Source organism: Habropoda laboriosa, unplaced genomic scaffold (genome assembly GCF_001263275.1).
Source record: "Habropoda laboriosa isolate 0110345459 unplaced genomic scaffold, ASM126327v1 scaffold11, whole genome shotgun sequence".
Taxonomy (NCBI): domain Eukaryota; kingdom Metazoa; phylum Arthropoda; class Insecta; order Hymenoptera; family Apidae; genus Habropoda; species Habropoda laboriosa.
Window position 1 is genome coordinate 11,325 of NW_017100150.1, and position 17,271 is coordinate 28,595.

At 37.5% G+C, this 17,271-nt stretch overlaps 1 protein-coding gene across 1 annotated transcript in view; it reads right to left on the bottom strand.

Moving 5' to 3' along the window:
* Positions 1-15,337: 15,337 nt before the first annotated feature.
* Positions 15,338-17,271, bottom strand: part of LOC108575059 — a 134,571-nt gene continuing 132,637 nt past the window's right edge. The window contains exon 6 of the mRNA XM_017937768.1: positions 15,338-15,825. Coding sequence (XP_017793257.1) covers positions 15,621-15,825 — 205 coding nt within the window. The 3' untranslated portion in view covers positions 15,338-15,620. The remainder of the gene's footprint in view (positions 15,826-17,271) is intronic.

Sequence of the window (17,271 nt, forward strand, 5' to 3'; positions counted from 1 at the left end):
CCAATCAACGTGCCTCTTGAGTGTCGCCCACCCTTCCATTGCGCCCTTAGCGCGCTTTTCCTTGAAAGGAGTGGGGCGATACCTTCGGGTACGTAAAATCTTTGATGACCTTTGGTAACGCGTCGGAGATTCCGCCAGGTCAATCCTCGGCCGAAAGTGCCGTTATACGCACCTGTGGATTGACCCTTCAGGAATACCTGGATGAAACTCAATTTTTGAAACGCGGCACAGAAACGTTTTGCAAGTAGATTTCGTACGAGCGTCTCCTATTTAACCCCTGATAAGATCCTGAAAACTCGAATTTAGAAGTTGTATATATGTATAGCAAAGGAGGTTATGAGTAAGCACTTGCGAGAAATATATAATTTAATGGGACATCTAGTGGCCTTCGTGTGAACCACGGAAATAGACGGTGAGAAAATGGACACACTAACCCTGCTTTTCTACCGTCCTACGCTGTCTCCGTTTGAAGTGACTTTCTGGGACAGATGAAGTGTAAGGTATACTTCATAGCCAATGATTTTTTGTGAATTTATTTTTTGCGTGCTCCATTTCCATTTTGTTGGATAGACCAGTCAGTATTTGAGACCTTTTGTCACATGTTCTGAAATACCGACATTAGTCAAACCATTGTTTGTGAAGCACAGTCTACTCTTAAGAACGGTGATAGTGCAGAATAAAATTACAAAACTTAAGGCTGGAATTAAAACTGAATGTAACTATGAAATGATAAATATGCTATATTGTATACCTCGTGTACACTTTTCCTTGCATATGCTGCAATTATGATAGTATTACAAAACTTGTTACTGACTGACGATATGGACTCAGTCGGTAAAGTAGTTCACTTGTTTGAACTCTACATTTTTTACTTTCTTAAAAACGTTGTAAAGAAGTGTAGAAGAAAATGCGACGAGTATAATACTCACCCAAAGAATGTTAAATAACTATCAAACCGCAAGGGATATGTTAATGAAAATTACATGAGAATGTAGACAAAGGAGTCTTCTGAGACGCGTAAATTTATTGTATTATAAGTTGGCAGAAAGCTATGAAATTATTGAAAAACCGTGAAGGTATGTGGTATCGTTCCCGACATTCCGTACTAAAATTGTTAATAACCAATTATTGAAAGGGTCTAGCTCATTAAAAACAATTTGTGAAAGTTGCTGAAGTTCCCTACTATATTCTCCGATACTAAAGATTCACAAAATCATCGTAATTAATGAGTTATTAATGATTTTTCTCTGGCCGATTTTATTAACTCGTGGGAGGTGGAGTTTGTGCGCCCGTCAGCCAATAGGAAGCATTTTCTCTCTATTCTTCTCGCATACTAGTGCGTTCCTTGTCTAATACTTCTGTTTATATTCTGTGTTCCTAGTAACGAGTCGTTTGTTCGTGCAGCTAAACATGAGATGGCGCTAGTTTCACTTTTGCTGTAGCGGATTGCTACAGACGTGTTCTATATTATCGGCCCACGCGGGAAGTAGGATTAGGAGGTCTTTCTATAGATTGTCTGTTTTATCACACGGGATGTGTAACGAAAAATATATTTGAATTATATAAATATTACAAAATCTTCTATCTCTTGCTTTACAAACGTTCTTCACTCTTCGACTGCTTCCGCTCTTTCCGCTTTGGCGGGTCGCGGTGGGCGCCGACACATTCAAATTTTCTGTCTTTGTCTACCCCTATTGCTTTCCTTGTCTAACTCATTTCTCTTTCTGTATTGCTAAATTGTACCTCGACGAGTTACCGTTGGTAATAAGCCCGACTAAATATATTGGATTCCGTGAATAGAACTGTTCACGATTTTCTGACAGCAGTAGAACACGCGTATGTGATGTATCATCTACTAATAAACAATTACGTTACTTTTGCATTTGCAATTTCATAGTTACGTTCAATTTTAATTCCAATCACTACTGATATTGTAATTTTATTCTATGCTGAATCAATAACGTTGGGAGTGACACGAAAATGGTAAGTCCCATAGGATGTTAGGTCTACTTATGTATATGAATCAGAAACAGACTCGTGCGGCTCTCGGAGAAGTTCGACACTCATGCTTTAATTTACGACCTCACTATATCGCTTCCACAAACTATACCGCGCCTTGGTAGGCGCGTTAGGCTGCAACTGGTGTGGGCTAACTCACCGTCAAACCTTGTTGAAGAACTGTTCTTTATTGTACTAAATTGTCCTTAAATAAACCAGAAGTGTTTGTGTTCCTTTTTATTTAAACATGTCCAATGAAGAAGTGCCAGCACCCAACAATACTATAGCAAATAAAATAACTATACACAGCATAATTCTTTGACTGTTACTAAACGTTTATCGAATTCTTTGAATATTGCTGGCTTACTCGTCTCTTAGCCTGTTTTCTTAATACGTTTTGTTTATATACAGTAATTACAGTGAAAAGTCACCTATAAAAACAGTCTTACGATACTAAAATGTAATCACTATCATTTTCATTCCCTTATTTAATTTCGCTTATTCAATACTGTTTTATTTCACTTATATCATAGTTTCATGTTGTAGGTTTATTTATAAGCTTACATCAATGACAATTAATATAACAACAAAACCACAATAAATTCAAAGTAGCAATTTTTCAAACTCAGTTAACTGAGTTAATTGACAGAATCAGTTTCAGTTGTACACATGTTAATGGTAAATTAAATAAACTGTTCATTTAAGGATGCAAAAGATGCACGTTTATTCGGTAAAATAATGTACAAATAAATAAGTGAGTGTGGGGGATGAATATAATGCGTTTCATTGATCTTCCTCATTGTGTAGCATCGAGGCGCGTATATGTATATACACGCATGCTATGCGCAATGAATCTCACATGGATCGATCATCTCTTCTCTTTCTTCTGCTTCCTTTCTCTCACTCTCTTTTTCTCTCTCTCATTCTTTCTCCCTGTTGCTCACTCAGTCACTCCCTTACGCAGTCACGCATTCGTTCGCTCGCTCACTCTCTCACACGCATACGCGCGCGCCCTTCCATTCTCTCATGAACTTGCACCGGTTCTTTTTTCTCTCTCTCTCTCTCTCTCTCTCTCGTCGAAAACGAAACTAAAAGGCATACATACAAAGTCTGTGAGAACGACATCGTCCACCAAACGCGAAAGTATCGATAACTATGATTCAAATATGATCTTACAGGAATTCGGTTGTTTGCATATCCACAAAAAACGCAGAGCTTATTACTGTGTTACAGATTCATCGAAGGATGTCTCCTTTCTTCATTTTCTTTTCTTTTCTTTATAATCAGAGGGACGGGGAAGGAGTGTAGTATTTTTCGTTCCTTACTTTATCGGAACTTTAGTCATATATAGCGATAATCATTAGTATATGCATAGGTGTTTTCGACACAGATACCGAGTATAGAGCGTACTTTTTTTTTTTTTTAATTCAATCGTAGTAATAATAATAGTAGCAGTAGTAGTAATAATAATAATCATAGTAATAGTAATAAAGCGGTTATGATTATTAACGATAACGACAATAATAATAATAATCAATAGTAATAACAATGGTAATAATATTAACGGTCGTAGAATGATACTATGTAGATGGACTTCAGTAGACAGTATTAAAAAGAAGTTCAACGTAAATCATGCGTCTTGAATTTATTCGAACGTTCGCTTAATCGATGAACAAAAAAAAAGGAGAAACGACCTCAGGGTGGAGTCATTTTAACGAGATGCCTCCGTTTACACGATCGAACTCACACTCCGAAAGATGTCCAATCGCTATCGTTACCTAATTTACCAGCTACACGCTATCGAAAAATAGGCCGTATTTGGTTTAATTTCTATCTCGATTTACATAGTATAAAGAGAACTGTGAAAACCAGTGATAACCTCTGTCGATAGAAGAAATCATCGTATCACCTATAATCGATTTAGTGATTAACCATTAATTAGGTACGCCGAGTGTTTTCGGTACACCCGGTGTGTTATTTGTAGGATATTTCGTTACATTGCTTAGACGTCGTGTACCTTCCTTGTTTAAAAACATTCGCTCAACTTGCTGTAAAAGCAAAAATAGATGTTTCCTTTAGCGATAACGAGTAAAATAATATATTAGAAATAAATGAATTTTACAATATTTCTTCGTTTTTATTTATTATCGCTTATAAAATTATTCAGTGCTATAGTTTCATCGAGGAACAGTAAGTACTACGCGAAAGAATAATAAAAATTTATATGGGGTGCCGAGGATATCTCGTCTTCCTATGTAGTTAATTATCCTCATTTTCTGCCACATACCTAATTAAGGGTTAATGAAAAATTGCGTACGGTCTTTACGATGTATGAATATACGTACATATGTACATACATTCGTAAGCATTGGGACACCTGTTGTATACGTAGTTAGTCTCCATATTTCAGTAAAAATATGCCGGGTGTTCAGGTTATCAGTTTCTAGCGTATTTCTCGTAAATGGTAGATTTGTGACACAAATAGAAGAGGATAATGTTTCGTTACTTTTTATACGCAATACGATGGCTCGAATAGATTTTTCAAATTTGCAATAATTTTCGTTAAATTGATAGCGATAATTTAATCACACGACAAACTCACTTTTGTGTGAATATCTGGTGTGGCATAATCAACGACACACTATTACGATCTTATTTTTATGACGACGCCTTAAATGGAAATAGATATTTAGAAGTTTTGCTACGAGATGCCAGACTGAATCATTTTCTTCTGGATTTGAATAATTTTCGAATGAGCGTTTACGTTTGCTTCACGTTCAATAAGTGTCGTAATACTTACGAACGGGAGTGTATGTGTGTCGATAAAATATTTAACAGCACGCGAAATCGTTCTTCCAGAGTTGATGGACTCTGACCACAAGAATCGCTATCACTAATCTTCATACAAATAGATTTCAAAAGATCGATTTGCACTGTAAAATACGGATTGAATAGCGAAAACGATACGAACGAACTCGGATAAGTAAAATGAAAGAGGCGTGTATTTCTTTGTAGATAAACGTTTTGTGTTTATTCGTTGATTTTCTTCGAATTAAATGTTTTTCAAGGAAAATTGAGTGCTTAGTGGTAACATTCAAAATAATTCGCACGTCAATATCTTGTATTGTTTCTGATATCACGTGACTCGCATTACACAGTTTCTCTAATCTCTTTGTTAAGTCCTGTCTTACAAATACGAAAGGTATTTATCAGACAAGTAATTTCATCGAACCGATTAATGGTTAACACAGTCGTGGCAAATTACGTAGAAAAGTTGTTATGAAATTGGTTTCACGACTATCATGATGTCTTTGTTTGAACTTATTCGTATAGATAGTTTCCAAATTATAGCAATAATACAAATTTTTACAATTTTACAAGACTTACACTTTTTCTGTATTCAAATCTTTACTTTTATATTCTACTTTTCAGTCTGTGTCAATAGCAACGTTCAAATTATCCGAAAGAAATTTAGGAGAAGTCGTTATTAGTTAGGATCTATTGAAGACTCAGCATCAGTCGTTTTTTAATACTTCTCTACTCGAATAATAGAACATTCACCCGGCAACAGTATATATGCTGCTCGTTAGTCTCATGGTTAATTTTAACGCTTTAACATGTTGTGAATAATTTACATATTTGTTATTGAGATAAGCATACTTGATTATTCAGTGTTCCCATAAGAAGCGTTTTCTGTTATGATACTATCTCTCATTTTGTTTTCATTCGTTAATTTAATTACTTCTTATTTAAATTCACACGAAGACATCAGTTTGTAAGCTAATAATAAGGAAAAAGTTAGCAAACAAGAATTTTTAGCAACAATGAAGAAAGGTAATTTTCAACAAAATTTTAAGAGCCTTCTCTTTCCTAGAGATCATGAGAACTTAGTTTTCATTCATATTTAGGAATGATTTCGTTAAAAAGGAAGTGTTTTCCTGTTGATAGAAGTTTTCAAACCGATGCGACGTTCAGTTACGACTGGTCTTTTGAAATCTCATTGTAAACCAGTTCTGACAGAAGTGAACCGAAACCAAAACGTTGAAGCAATTTACAGAAGCAAAATTGAAATAATGCACGCAATATATATATGTATACAGGGTGACTCATTATAATCTTTCGATGTGATTATCTTCCGAACTATTCGTTGTTTGAAAAAATATTTCAAGCAAAATTTACTCTGTTTCGAGGGGACATCTTATAAATGGACACACTTTTTCTAGGTAGAGGTGTCCCTGAAATTTTAAGGTGACCTTTGCTTTCTTAAATCAGTGCTGTGCAGCATATAGGACAGAGCCGCTTAACTTCTTGCTCACGAGAAAATTTCCCCTCCCGAGGTTCCCCCACTATGCGGTACGAACACGCAGAATGTGTAACATAAACCAACGGCAGTTGCTGGAGTGTGGTGGGAGGACTCCTCGCGTCCTCAACTCGAGCGAGACCATCTCAGTCGCATAGTGGGGGAACCTCGAGAGGGGAAATTTGCTCGTGAACAAGAAATTAAGTAGCTCTGATATAGGAGCTCATCACACGCCTGTTTCCACTTCGAACCGTTTTCTAGCACAGTGTGCCTTCGTTGTCAAGGAAATCGCGAGATATTAAAGAGGCAACCATGATAGACTAGCGTTTCTGTAGTCAAAAAAGCTTAGCAGACGTCATACACGACGTATTACCGTCTCAGAAACGTCGTTACCAGCATGGGCCACATGAAGGCGGAGCTGTGAGCTTCCCATCGGCCGATTATAGCCTACACCAAAGCCGCTCAGCCAATTGCCCGTAGGGCAGTGGTCAGAGTAGCTCGGGCAGGCAACGATATTCGTGCAGTAGGCCTCGTTTTTTCGGGCAACGATCCTACAGTGAGGTACCGTATGAATGTACTAGAGAGTACGTAGTAGAGAACTACGCTTCCAAGGTAGAGCTTATACTTCCACCACAGTCGTTCTTCTCCATTTCGTTTTAATGACTGTCGGCGTCACTTGCCCGTAGCGTTGCCTGCGGGAAACGGTGGGCGCCCATGCCCGAAATAGGCCTGCTTGAGCGGCCCTGGCCTACACCATTTCTGGACACCGCCATTTTCAGGTGACAGCAAACGAATTAAAGCCTTCCTTCAACGAATGGCCATAAGACTTTCCTGATCACTGTACTTCGTCGCAAGCGTAACGTGAACTCAGACTAATAATACGATTTATCGCCACTTTTCTTTTAAACGAACTTCAAAATATTCCGGGAGACGTTACACTTGCTATCAGAGTACGGATGTGATTCCAGCACGACGAGACTCCTGCTCCCAATAACTACCGAGTTCGAGAAACACTCCCCAACGTGTTTTTTGGTCGCTGGATAGGAAGAGGAAGCGATATATCTTTCCCAAGCAAGGTCCCAAAATTTGATGCCTCTAGAGTTTTTTTTGTGGGACTTTGTAAAAGATAAAATGTAATTCAGCACTTCTGATAATATGAAGGCCTGGATCACGGATGCCTGTCTACAAATTACTAAAGAAATTTCCGAGATGGTCGAACTATCGATGCATTTATGCATTGAGAGGACCTAAGGTTGTCCTTTCGAATACAGAAGATAAATAGCGAAGGAAGCCTTTAAACGATCGCAAATGACCTTGAAAGACCAACATATTTAGGCCAATGAATTCATCTCGAAGTAGACTAAATGTCTAACTAAAGAAAAGGTAATGTTTCATTTAAAGAGACAAAGGTCACCTTGAAATTTAAGGGACACCTACACTTAGAAGAAATGTGCTCACTATAAGGTGTCCCCCTTGAAACAGAGTCAGCTTTATTTGAACCCTTTTTTCGAATAATGAATAGTTCGAAAGATAATCGCACAAAAAGATTATTACGGATCACCCTATACACACACACACATATACAGAGGGTGTTCATGTTATAAGGTGCCAGTGTTTTTTTCGTAAGTGGTAGATTTCTGATAAAAGTAGGAGACAAAATTTCACTATTTTTTTTTAGATACAATACGATAGTCTGAATAAATTTTTGTAATTTGCCATTTTTTTTAATTGATAGCTGTAATTTCTTTTTATGTTATGTGAAAGCCGTTGTCGAGACGAGTTCAACGACCTACAACACAATAGTGTTCGAGGTCATTGAAATACAAAAATGATGTCGCATATAATATAAACAAAATTATAGCTATCAATTAAAAAAAATTCATTGTACCGTCTTCACGCAAAAACTATTGCAAATTTAAAGAATCTACTCGAACGATCGTATTTTGAAAAACAGAAATACTTTGTCCTTTTTTATTTTTTCCCTAAATCTACCACTTACGTGAAAAATACTAGGAACTAACAGCGTGCATACCCTGTATGTATACATATACAGCGTATCCATAAAAGAATGTATCTATTCCTTTTTCTCTTCCCAAGATTTACCAGTGTGTAAAAAGACATGCAACTCAACTGCGAAAGTTTCACTTTGGCATACAGTCCGTGCATACGCGGACTGTTTTTGCAAAGAGGCGTTCTGTGTTTGTATTTAGAATATGTGAACACGATGTCTGTTATCGTACTTCAACGCAATTTTCGTTTTTCTGTTCGTAAAGAGTGCACATACCGCGTTTTTCTAAGGTATGCTTACAAACTTGAAGAAATTATCTTTACTTTTGTGACAGAAAGCATCCTCGTACTACACCACGAGGCCAAGAACAAAATTTTTAAAAAGGATACAATCTTTATGGACACGCCGTGGATATACGTATACAGGGTGTCCCATGTATCTGGAACCCAAAGGTCTCCGCAATACTTGCTAACTTTGAGAATATGATTTTGGCATCTAAAGAAGAGATGCTCCCGTTATTACCCATTGCCACTGAGGATGTTTTAAGACTTCAGGACATAGCAAAGGCTCGTCTCTTTGTTACATGGCTATCACGACCTACGATCGCAAGAGCGTTGGCCAAGTAGGTGGGCTGCGCAACAAGGGATTACCGACAATGACAGAATTATTGCCAGAACCTACGGAGAATTAGTTGGGATGGTTGCTAACAAAGACAACCTTATAGATAGGGGTCGGGCTCAGGAAAGAATAATTAGTATACTTAGATATAATTCACCCTCGCTTGAAGACATTAGGGCACTAATAAACGAGATCATATTGAAATCTCGTCCGGCTTGACCTGGCCTGGTCACCGAACGAGAAGCATCTGTCCATATCTCGAATGTTCCCACCGATCGGTATCTCACCAGACGCTGGTTTTTTTACCAATATAGAGAACAAGTTATCCCAACCATGATCTTCACGAACCAATTGTCCCTTAGTAATCTAGCTGTCGACATCCTTAAACTAGAAGATTTTTACTCAACGCTTACAGATAATATCCGAATCTGGCGGGCACAACAAATCAATGACATAATATTGAGCTTCTACGAGGGCAGATCGTGACAGGGAAGCCCGTTGCAAGATCTCTTGTTGCTGGCGCTATTTTCATCTATATTGTCAGTTTAACAAAAGACGTTAACATCACACCTGCGCGGATTCAACATAGAAAACAGCAATTCCAAATTTCAATGTTAATATCGACAATGTCGCTATCGAAAACATCTGTCGTTACTTTTCTCAGATGTACTCGAAGACCGAAATGAATCGGGAGCCGATATACAAACAGCTGATTGTCACATGGAACCAGTTGACCACTCAAGGGGTTATCCTATTGACTTGGGTAATCAAGCATGCGGCTAACTCGAATATGACGAGTTTCAACAACCATAGCCGATGTAGTGGCTAACCTGCATTACTTTAATTCGGACTATTTGATCATCAAAGGAGTTCCTGAGAGTAACTTTCGGTCGGTTTGTACCGAGATGCATCAGAACTGTTTCTCTTCCATCAACAGGCCCTCGGTACAGTTAAGACAACGCAACTGGGACACCCTGTATACATATCACCCTATCGTTTAATCAGCCTGTTTCATCGACAGCTATAAAACCGATATCCGGACAGATTGCGCTAATTATTATTGTGTCGTGTGGACATTGCTCAAATGCAATTGATCGAATCGTAAACAGTTCGATTTGGTGATCACAGCAGCAACCTCTTGAGTGTCTCGAGGCGCGTGTTCGCATCGCGATCCACATGGATCGCCGGCCGCCGGGTCTGGTCGACGTGTAACGTGTAATCGTTTTCTAGAAATCTTAAATAGTAGCTTAATCAATCGCTTAAAATCAAATAACTGTTATAACACCTCATGTTGCTACGTTTATCTATCACAATATTTTGCTTTTCGTTCTTTTTTCTTTTCACTCTCGCTAAAAAGTAAAGAAGGAGAAACGAGAATGTTACATTATTTACTATTCGTAAAAACGAAATTCGTTTTCGTTCTTATTTCTGCTTTTTTTTTTGTATCTTTTTCTTTTCTGCATTAGGTAGACACGTGAAGGCTCGTTCCCGATTTTTCGATCCGTCAACGTACGCTTGGTGCTTTACTTCGATTTCGGAAGAAACAAATGCATATTTACGTTTGAGCGTACGATGTTTTAACGAAGTTCGTTTGATTCGATGGTAGTATACACGAGAGTGGCCGCGTCGCGTGGTCGTTCGATCTGTTTCGTTTTTTTTCTTTCCAAGTTTAGTCACATTTATACGTTTTCATGATACTGGAGGTAAGGAGCGAGCGCGCGCGCGCGAGCATGTACTTACTTCGTGTAATCTTCGTTTCGTTTACATTTATATTGTTTCTAGAAATAACAACGTTACTCTTTTAGCTTCTAATAATGTTGTGAATCGGTGAACAAGCGAATGGGTGGGGAGGAGCGCGCGCGCGCGCGCGTCTCATCTTTGATGAAGAATAACTCTTAAGTAATACATAACAAGACGTTCGATTCGATCTTTTGTCGATCACGATTCATGTCGTATGATCTAGAATATGCCTGAGACCGAAAAACGTCTCGTGAGCTTCGTCTATCACTAGACAAGAACTCGACGTATCTTTTGGCACACGCTTTTTTTTCTCTGTTCTACGCGAACGGAACTTAACCTGCGGAGAGAGCATGTTTAATGTCGATGACTGATATTATTCTTCTTTTGGTTACGCATGATTTCTTCCCGCAGAATCGTTTCCGTTTTACGCCGCATTTGCACGCTTCTTATTCTTTCTTTCGCCCATTGTTTCCTACGGGTGCATGAACAATCACCATAGTGAACTACATACGAGAATGCGTACTAGACCGTTACGATTAATGTAAATATATTGTCGGATATATCAGAAACCATTATTCTCCTCTGTAACACGTTTGTGGCCAGCGACTTGATTCTCTTTTTTCTTTTTCATATGGCTTGCACGTTCACGAATGCTCGACATCCACGATTTTTATACGGAATTGAATGTACAATAATTGGTCAAACTGAATTTCCGAGTCTTCGATCTGACTCTTAATATAGAGGGGTGTCAATTCGTATTTCTCCTCGAGTGATAAACGCAGCTTTCTAGAAATAATTCAAGCACGATTATTAAAATATATCTTTATGCGTGTGCACTATAGATATCAATTCCTAAATAAGTTTCGGGATTTGTTTTCTTGCGGCTTTATTGTTCGTTCACGTTGTATAATAGTAAGTGTAGGTTTTCTTATTTACTTCAAGAAAATTATAATCCTCTAAGTAGTCATTCGAACAGATCAACAGATAGCTGAATACATATGTATGTTAAATTCGTTGATACAAATAAACAGGTGACGAAAGTTAAATGAACGAACCAGTTTTTCTTACTTCATAATGGATAATATGCGATAATAATGATTTAACCACGACGCGAACCACAAACGTTTTACTTCGATACCACAAGACATATTTCGGGCCAACAGTGTTTCCAATTGTTCTTTTCTTTTCGTTCGACGTTCCGTCTAACTACGTATTTACAGGACTAGAGTCTTATTTAAAACCTGGCGTACCTGCTCGGCTATTATATTCGAAATTTCTTCCGTGTTCGAGAATCGCTGTGAACAGGGAATGTAAACTAACTTCCGTGAACGTGTACGTAATAATTTACTGTTGCACGATGAAAACGAAATTAAAACTATACGCGATCAATTGAGATTCGTAGAAGGTGTTGAACTCATCTCACGGTCACCGAGCAGGCAGTGAATCATGAGCATAATATACGTTGTTGCCTTAAGTCTAGAATCTTAAAGACTACATGTGTAGTTAGCGCCCACGATAATTTACTACTCGAATTTATCGTTCAACGAGAAGTTTTTCCTCGATGTTCTCGATTAAGCACTAATTCACGAAGCACCATCGACGGGATTACTAATGAATCCTAAAAGTCTTCTTTTCTCAATTAATTCCACCTGAATGGCTTTGTTTTTTTTTTTAATTTATTTATTATCGTGGGCAAAGATCGTAGTTAGATCTTATCCAACAGTGAAACCTGTCAATTTGCCTAAAATGATGAAGAAAAGGAGTACCAAATAGTTTTTTTTTTCTCTCATGGATTCTCAAATTTGTATGTACCCTTTCCGGCTGTTATTCGTTATCATAACAACGCTTTTTTGTTTAATCACGTTTCTAATCACATTTAGATTTTCGTTCTTTATACAGATATATGTGGATAATTCAACGATGATTTTCGTGTCGATTTTATCAGCATGTTTTTTACAGAACGCGTGACTGAGTTATTCTTACACATAAGAACGTTATTGTACCAATTTGAACAGATGAAAACAGATGTTTATCGTGTAACACGTTTAGACTATTCTAAGTAAATTGTGAATGCACTGTGTAAAATCGATTTTTTACTTCGATACAGCTTGGAGCAGTAACTATGGAATGACATTTATAAATGTACATATAGTCAAATAGCAGTCGATGTTTTCATGAATGTATAAGCATGGATTTTTTTCGTTCTTACGAATCCTTTTGCTAATTTTGCAGAACAATCCAATACCTGTTACGGTTGGAAAGAACGCGTGTAATGCATTATTATTATCGTAAGGCTGACATTTCTGGTCGCAACGAAGAACGCAACAACTCGTTCTCATAATTCCGCGGGGTTCATTGATTGTCGTATCTAAAATTGTGGTGTGAAACGTTTGAATGCACTCGAAAATGTGATATCCGCCACCTCACGATGTGATAATTTGATGCTATCGTTAAACTTGTTCGGATTGAACAAGAAGTATAATTCACATTGATATTTTGTTTTCGAAAATTTGATGTATGTATATCTACAAATTTCCCGCGTATCCTCTTAGTGGTATGATCAAATGGAAAGGAAACGAGTCGCATACTTGTTCAGTGGATGGATTGTCAGTGAGTATAGTACAACTTTTGAATCACACAGTTCTCTCCTGTTTCTTTTACGATGTAAAACTTTAGTAACAATTACCAATATCTATGTATGTCGAGTAATATTAGTTTCCTAAAGCACGATGTTAAATTGACACTTTCCATTCACCGTTGTTTTCGTTCCAAGGAGCTAATCTGGTACAAGTAACTGCGAGAGAAACATTCTTCTTCGATATTAAATGATCCGATTAGCCAATTATTCGAATTATCGCCGCCACGTTCAATAAGACAAACGAGAGATATTGCAAATCACTTGCGGATAAAAATTATACAAATTTTCTGTCAAAATTACAAAAAATACGAGCGGAAAGGTTTTACACGTATTGTCTTTATTCAGAAGTCGATCCCAACGAGTCACAGTTGTCAAACATGACCGTTTCGAAGCGTCGTAAGATTTTCGAGCGGTCCAAAGTTGCATAAATCTGGGCCAGTTTATTAATGCCGACGGTATTACGACAGAATATGACCGAGTTAGTTCCTCGAATCACTTAAAACAGAAGTTTCAACAAAATTAACATAAACTCACAAACGCTTTTTGTAATCGATCGAGGCAATTTAAGCTTCAGCAATTGATGCTAATTTTGGTGCTTAATGCAGGAGGTATTTTTGTATTATTTCTGATATTGCATACGTATCGCCGAGTTGTTGAGTAAATTGAATATTTTCTTTATTTAGCTCTATTTACTCGTCTACCTTCTTGCATCAATTACATTGAGTCTCCATTATTGAGAAACGAATGATAGAGAGGTAGTTTAGGGAAAAAGCGGTTTTCCGTGTAAGGGAATATTTGCGAAAGATTAATGTTATTGTCCCGTATAGCAGAATCGTGTTTTTTTTTTTTTTTTTTAAGTTTGCTCGGTTACACATAAGGTTTTATGAAATATTTTTAGCCAAAAAACGAGAAAGGTGAATTCAAAAGCAAAGTAGAGTTTCTCTGTGTTTATGGATCGTTAACCATTTTGGTTTCCAAAGAAGGTGGATGCGTATACATGCTTTGATCATATATGACTTGGTCAAGATTTTTCACGGAGTTTTTTAAACTTTGCGGAATAACATATTTTGTGCTTGATTTCCTTTTGTACGATATGTATACAATAGCAGAGAGTAGCGATATTTCAAATGAATCGAGAGAAAAGAAAATCTACGACACAACGGGGTGCGAGTTAAGCTGCGTCCACACTAGTGTTATAAAACAAATTGTTTTATAACCTTGTTGTACAATATGATTTTATGACTTGCTACAAGATTATAACATTGGGTATTATAGTAACAAGCTTGTAACAAGTTTGTACTTCTTCCTTTTTCAACTCTCGCTGAAACTGTCCAATCACTATTCGATTTTTTTTCTATTTCGATTGATTCCATCTCCGTAACAATGCCTAATTCAGTCCACGCATCATGCTTCTTATTTCTGTCTTTGAAGTTTGTAGACGTAGGGTCCATAAGACACGTTTCTCCCGTAACAATTTATTTAAACGAGCGATCCTTTCTTTCGTTCATTCCATTTTATAACTGAAAAAAGCGACATCGAACAATAAACGAATGTTTTCCGGTTAAAGGTAAGTAACAGCTAGACTGAGGTGACATACGGTAGATGGAAACCGTTTTACAACCATATCTCACTGGTTTGGATCACCAACTTTCTTCGATCTTTACCGACACTTGATGTATAGATAACATGCTATGTAACACAAAAAATGTTATTTATAACATAATATTACAGAACATCTTTCTTACTCTTTCTCTAAAAAGTTCTATAACTTAGCTATATAACGTGTTACGTTATATAGTGTAGACGCAGCTTGGGTGACAGTTTGAAAACAATTACAGTTGGACAATTCGTTGCAGCCGCCACTCCGGTAGCGTGAATTATCCGGCAATTTGAGCTGGCAACGACAATTCGATAATTGAAAGTTTGCCAATAACGTGAATTAACTGGGCTCGTTCGTTTGCCTACTCCATTTAACGGCGGCAGTCACGGACTCTGACATCATAGAATCTCCTTTTTCGCGACAGAGATCTGACTGCCAAGAACCAATTCTCCTATTCGCTGTGAACGCGATTATCCCCGCGGCACGACATGGCTGAATTTATCTAAAAATTCCGGAACGCCGCCGGCTGATGTTCGTACACATTCGAAACTCGAGTATCCCGACTATTCGATGAAACCCGCGTCCTATTCGTTGCGCAATCGAGCCCCATCATCGTTGCTTCCGCCGTCCTCTTCTTCGCTGTCCCGTTTCCCGTGGATTCCTAAATCGATGGCGGATCCTTGTCGCAACGATGCACAAACCCGTGCTGCTGTTGGGGTCATCCACTCGAGTGCTCGGGAAGCAGTATGCTGACCGACTTGCGATTCGCAGAACCATTACTCGCGTTGCTCGTACTGGTGGCCGTCGCAAGGGCTGGTGATCGGTGTGACGGCGCGACCACCCTCACTTCTGGTCGGGGTGAAGCTTCCCTCAGCGGGCTCCCTACATTCACTAAGTCCTCTGGATTCGTGAACGTGGGTGCTCTGTAATGAGAAATGATCGATGGTAATTGTTGTGTTTATAACGGCCAAGAGGTTTTCAATTACTTTATATTCGCCGACTAGTGGTCGCTTTTGTAATGGGTAAAAGAGCTCATGGTTCTCTTTCGCTATTTTCGATCAGGGTAGAGCAATGGGATAAATCGAAAAGTAGAAATGCGACGAGCGAGTGAAGAGTCTATATATGGTGTAAAAAATTTATTCACCCTTTGAAACCATTTCAATTACGTATAAAAGTGTTCTCGTACCAGCATATGGATTTTAAGCGAAATTTAAAAACGTGGTATAAATGGAAAAAGTGATTAGTTTTGTTTAATTTGTAGATTAAAGTATTCATACCTTTTTTAACTGTATTTATTAATTGGTTTGATCAGAATTATTGCTATGTGTAATGAATATTTGAACAATCCTGTTAAATTAAACATTGCTTTTCCACATTATTCGGAGAATTAGTTTGAGAGCGGAAAAATGTTGAAAATTAACGTTCCTTTCACATATTGATGCAACGATATGCGTTATTTTTCTACAGGGAATGTAAATGTACATCACATACAGTGAAGCATAATAATCGTACGATCAGGTAGACTATCGGTCATCGAGGAAAATGATTTCCCGCGATAAGAGTAAAGAGCTCGAATTTGTTTTGCGAATAAAAACGGCCATCTGGACGCTTATATCGTTTTCCATATTTAACTCCCAAGTCTCGCTAATTAGTATGCATAAAAAAATTGACATTCTTTCATTTCTTTTAGAAGTTATTTAAAAATGAAATATGGGTCTAATTTTTGGGATACCCTGTAATATCTTTTACAAATATTTAATATATCTTTAAATTTAATATCTTTTACAAATAGTAGTTACCGGCAATAGGTACACCACAGAATATTGATATTGAAAATTTGGTTACCTTTTCGAGCGATGTTGTGCATAGAATGTGACATAAAATGATAATCTTGATGTATATCCGTAATGGTATACCAGACAGGTGTAAGAAGAGTTAATGATTTATCGTATGGAATTGTTGCGTAGTGACTACATTCGTAATTTGCTGATGGATTTGTAAATACCTGCGTTTCAAACAGTTTACTCGCACCACCAGTGCATTTGAATTAATTTTATTTTACGAAAAATTTATCGACACTTGGAATTTTCAATTCTATCGAGGTATACATTGTAGTATGGACATTAACCCCTTAACTTATGATTTCTTTTCTAACTTATGCGTATAAACGTCAGCCATTTAATGTTTTAGTACTGCATCCGGTAACGAAAGCTAATCTGTTACAGATTAATTGCATTTAGGAATACTTGATCTTATAAATTAAAACGAAAGTTAGGATTGCAATTAATTTTTCTTAGTAATGTAACTATTTTTCTCACATCTTGACCGGAATCTCTGCCACGAGTCTGACACGTTGTTGTAGGTATTTT